Source organism: Myotis davidii, unplaced genomic scaffold, assembly GCF_000327345.1.
Source record: "Myotis davidii unplaced genomic scaffold, ASM32734v1 scaffold570, whole genome shotgun sequence".
In the NCBI taxonomy this organism is placed as follows: domain Eukaryota; kingdom Metazoa; phylum Chordata; class Mammalia; order Chiroptera; family Vespertilionidae; genus Myotis; species Myotis davidii.
Window position 1 is genome coordinate 4,696,542 of NW_006283631.1, and position 5,419 is coordinate 4,701,960.

Consider the following 5,419-nt stretch of genomic DNA (forward strand, 5'->3'; position numbering starts at 1 on the left):
TGGGAGGGAAGATTGCAAGAGGTCTTGCAGTTTACACATGGTATCTGAGAAACAGTACATGCATACCTCAGAGATATTGCAGGCTTAGTTCCAGACCACTGCAATAAAGTGAATATGGCAATAAGGTGGGCCACACGAATTTTTTGGCTTCCCAGTACATAAAAAAGTTATGGTCACACTATAATGTAGTCTTGAAATTTTTAACCTTTTTCATCTCATGGCACATATAAACTAATTACTAAATTTTGCTGCACATCAAAACATATATTTTTTGTCACTCTGACCAAAAAATAGGTATAATTTTGATTCATTCACACCAGATGGCTATTATTATGTGGGCTATTATCATTTTTTTCTTCTTTTTTTACAATCTAAGGGAAAAGAGGTCAGTGCCCCTGACTAAATAGTCAGGTATTATATATTTTAAACATTCTTGTGGCATACTGGTTGAAAATCACTTCTGTAGTCTACTAAGTGTGCAATAGCCTTATGTCTAAAATAAAAAAAAAATCAATGTACATATCTTAATTAAAAAATACTTTATTGCAAAAAATGCTGACCATCATCTGAGCCTTCAGCTAGCAAGAGGTAACTTTTTTGCCAGTGGAGGGTAACATCAAAGATCGCTGATCATAGATCACCATAACAAATCCTATATCATAAAAGCCAAATATGCAAATCGACCGACCGGTGGAACGACCAGTGGAATGATGGGTTGCAATGATGCACACTGACCACCAGGGGGAAGATGCTCAATGTAGGAGCTGTCCCCAGCCTATAGGCCCCAGGCCAGCCAAGGCAGGTGCCAGTGGGGGACCACCCCCCATCATCCCGCTGGTCGCTCCACAGATCGGCCCTGATCTAGGGACCCTATCCATGCACGAATTTTGTGCCCCGGGCCTCTAATATAAAAATAATGAAAAAGTTTGAAATTTTGTGAGAATTACCAAAATGTGACACAGAGACAGAAAGTGAGCAAATGCTACTGGAAAACTGGCACCAAGAGACTTGCTCTATGCAGCCTTGCCACAAACCTTCAATTTGTAAAAAACGCAGTATGTGTGAAGAACAATAAAACAAAGTGCAATAATCCCTGTAATAAGATGCTCAATGGCCATTTAAAAAGAGAAATGAAATTACCATGATCTCCATAGCGCTCCACCTGGAGGTTCCCCAGTACATCGCCATGCCTTGGTTTATCACGTGTGTCATGGCTCGAACAATTTCTGTGGAAGGCCAAACAGAGAGCATTTCATGAGTGCTTCTATTTTTCAAAGTTATATGGTCTTTGGGCCCCACCCCCCACCCCGCCCAAAGCTTAGAAGTTTAATCCAAGTATTTGTTTGATTAATATAATTGCTTTGACATTGGTGACACCATGAAATATTGATGATGTGGAGGCTGATGGTACTTTTGGGTAAATTGACTTTCCATTTCCATTTGCAGCCACAACACTAAACGATATTAAAAACATAATGAGCACTTTAAGTTCTTCCTTGACTTTTATTGCTTCATGGTTCCCGGCCTGATGAAAGAACACATGATTCACCTCCTTCAGAACCTGGGTACTTGGCTCACTAAAGTGAGAAGTAAGAGAAAGCCTTTATTTTGACTTTGTAGAACGTAAGGTCACCGAGGATAGAAGGCCGGCCGCTGTGTGCTGGGTTTGCAGAGCTGGGCCTCACACAGGGTGGCGGTATAATAGAGATGACTCAACAGCAACGTATTTAGCAGAAAGATAAACATATTAAATGCTGAGCAAACAGCTGAAGCCGCAGTGGCTCCCAGCCCACAATGGCACTCCTTGTTCTTGACCACTTTGAACCAAACTTTATTCTAAGACACCCTGTAATGAATTTCCCTGGGGGGTGGGGGTGGGGGCTGTTTGTAGCCCCACCCAGTTTGCTCATCAGCCTCTCTCAGCCTGACATTACATTTCCTAAACTGGACAATGAATCACTTTGCTGGAGAGGTGGAGTCCAGTTAATCCTCTTGGCACCAGCCCAATGGGATGCAGAACCAGGGAGCATGCAGAGCCTCAAGTTCAACGGAGTGAAAAGTCACAATCGAGGTTGGATTTCTTCTGCAAAGCAGGTCGGCCAAACACCCAGGAAGCTACAGCAACTGGCATTTTCAAGGGGTGCAGACTCTAGCTTCTCTGTGTCCCACGAATACCTGTGGGTTAAATGTCCTTCAAAAGAATCAAAGTTGAGTTGAGGTGGATGTATTCTTATTTTATTTCTCATAAACAGCACTGTCTAAATTGGTAGGGGACAGGATTTTGAATGAGGCAGAAGGATTAGGATCTTAGCTTCCTTGCTTGGTTGATGTAAACCATTTTAAATTGCCCTTGGTTGGTGTCTTTCTTTGGAAGATGGGAAAGCTTTTATTCACCATTTCTAACCAACAGAGGTAGAATTTGGCTTATAAGCTAAACTAGCTCAGCAATGGAAACTAGGAAGTTTATTCTCCCTTTATAAAGCAAAAGTTATACAACATGTTTTTCTTTTATTATGCAAATGGAATGATAAACATTTCTGAAAGTTGAAGCCATTTTTAAAATTTCTGCCCCAGAAGTATTCAGAGTTTTGACACCACCATCAGCATACCACTCCATTTCCTTCCCCATCCGGTTTCATTGAGCTTAGGAGTTCATTCAATCAACAGTATTTATTAAGTGTCTGCTGAGCTGGGTGCTGGGGATACTGTGGTGAAACACACCTATAGGTAAACACTGATGAGGTTCACAGAGAATAAAATGAACCCCAAGATGCTCCCCTGTCTCTAGTCTGTAATCAGTGAGATGAGCACAGAACACTGAGCGGCTTGGCCACATGGCCATCACTGAGACCTTGACCTGAGCAGTTAAGGTGGAGTGGAGGCTGGGAGTACCTTTATTCACGTATTTAAAACACAGGATTAAAAGCCTAATAGCTGCCAGGTACTGTGCCAATTGCTAGATTCATCCATGTGTAGAACATACAAACCTCCTGTACTCAGGGGAAGATGGAGATGTAAACAAGTAAGTGATTACAAAATTTGAAGTGTTATGAAGTAAACAAATAGCAGGTGGATATAGAGAATGAGAGGAAAGACCTATTTGGTTAGGCAAGGACGGTCTTCCTGAGGAGTAATGTGTAGGTTTGAAAAATAAAAAGGAGCCAGCTTTGGTAAGAACAGGGGAAGCACAACCTCCAGGCAAATGGAACAGCATGTGCAAAGGCCCCGAGGCACAACTTAGTGAGTTCCAGCCACCAGAAGGAAGCCATTGCGGCAGGATCTAGTAAGGAAAGAGGACAGAGATAAAAGATGAAGTTGGCAGAGGGAAAACTAAGTTATTTGTATGTTATTCAAAGTTTAATGGGAAATCATTAACATTTTTTTAGGTAAGGGAATGACAGGATGTGTTTCTGTTTCATAATGCTCTCTCTGACTGCATGGAGAATCCCAGGGGGGAGGACTGGAGGAAGCAGGAAGGTCTTGAGGAAGGTATTGCAATATTCCAGATAGGAGGCAAGGATGGCTGGGGATAGGGTGGTGAAATAGAGAAATGGATGGGTGCAAATATACTTTAGAGGAAGAATCCATAAGACCTGCAGATGGACTGAATGCGGCAGGTAAGGGAAAGGTAGGAATCAAGGCAATGTCACAGGTATCTGGCCACTTAGAGTGAAGGAGACTGAGGGAGGAACAGGTTTTTTTTTTGTTTTGTTTTGTTTTTTGGGGGGAGGGGGGAATCAATGGTTCCTCATTGGACATGCAAAAAAAATGGAAATGCCTGTAACATATTACGAGGAGAGATGTCATATAGAGATAATTGAATGAATGACTCAGTAAGCAATGTGGGCTGGAGGTGATATGTTTATTAGTTACCTGTCTATTACTCATACTTAGATTCATGGAAGTAGGTGAGATTATGTAAGGGGAATCTGCAGAGGGAAGAGAGAAGACGTTTTAAGAGCCAGCCCAGAGGTTGGAGATAGGACACTGTGGTGTCAGGGTCATCAGCAACCAGAGGGGCAGGAAGGAAGCCAGAGGGGGAACTGTTTCAGAATCAAGAGCAGGGAATGCTCCAAGAAGGGGCTGTGCCAACACACTGGAACACTGTGAGTGTTCCAGTCAAAAGGGCCCCTAACAGTGTCCATTGGAGTTGGCCACATGACAGGGAGGTCATTGTGGAGCATGAGAAGAGCAGTTTCATTGTCGGTGGTGTGATAAGACCAAGGCCACGCTGCAGCTGATGGAAGAATGGGCGTGGGAAAGGGAAGACTTGAGAGGCAACCTGGGTAGGCTGAGTTTGGAAGTGAATGGAACAAAGAGGGCAGTAGCTGAAGGGGCCCTTGGGGTCAAAGGAGAGTTTTATTTTTATTTAAAAAATATTTTTATTGATTTCAGAGAGGAAGGGAGGAGAGAGATAGAAACATCAATGATGAGAGAGAATCATTGATTGGTTGCCTCCTGCTCACCCCCTACCAGGGGATCAAACCTGCAACCAGGACATGTGCCCTGACCAGGAATTGAACCGTGACCTGCTGGCCATAGGTTCATGCTCAACCACTGAGCCACGCCGACCGGATGAAAGTTTTATTTTAAAGATGGAAGATATAAGAGTAAACTTGTATGATGTTGGAAGTGATCTAGAAGCGGAGTTATTGATGATATGGGATGGGGATTGGGGGGAAAAAAGGGAGAGGGAGACTTGTTAAAGTGAGATGGAGCAGGGTAACATGGGGGTGTGGGCAGGGGAGGAGAAGGACATGTCTACCAACACAGTGGGACCCAGGAGGTTTGTAGAACTCGTCATGGGAGACATGGGAGCTCCTGTTTGATGAATTCTATTCGCAATGAACTATCAGTCAAGTGAAAATGAGGTGGGTGTGAGAAGTGAGGGAAGGAGAGAACAAATAGTTCTGAGTGTGAAAGAACCTATGAAGACACTCCAGTGTCCCAGCTCTAAAGTTGCTGGTGATTTCTCTCTCCCGGATTTGTTTGGCCTCTGACCCCACAGAGACAAGGTTGGTGAAATACTGAAAGGAGAACTCCAGGAGTGCTTTTTCCTTTGTCAGAAGCAAAATCATTATCTTTGAGAACAGTCTACAATGGAAATAGTATCGCAAGATGTGCAGTTGAGTTTGACTTATCGCAGCATTACAATTTGAAAAAAGAGCCAAAGGACAATGAAAATTGTAAAAATGGACCACGTGAACGGAGCTAGCTTCCTCTTTTCTTCTCATTTTGCCTTTATTGGATGAAGGCCCTTCTCATCAAGTTCGGGGGGGAAAGGATGTCTTTAGAACCACATGGACTGATACTAATATCACAAATTGCTCCTGTAATTGTCCCTACGAATTATTTAACAATAAAATGTAAGGAAAGAGAGAAGGATCAGGGCTCTACTTTTCAGTTTAATTGTATTTGG

General features: G+C 43.0%; 1 protein-coding gene across 1 annotated transcript in view; it reads right to left on the minus strand.

Moving 5' to 3' along the window:
• The window catches only part of KCNAB1 (potassium voltage-gated channel subfamily A member regulatory beta subunit 1), a 207,330-nt gene that overhangs the window by 24,809 nt on the left and 177,102 nt on the right, over window positions 1-5,419 (minus strand). The window contains exon 9 of the mRNA XM_015565400.1: window positions 1,141-1,226. Within this exon, the coding sequence (XP_015420886.1) occupies window positions 1,141-1,226 (86 nt within the window). The remainder of the gene's footprint in view (window positions 1-1,140; window positions 1,227-5,419) is intronic.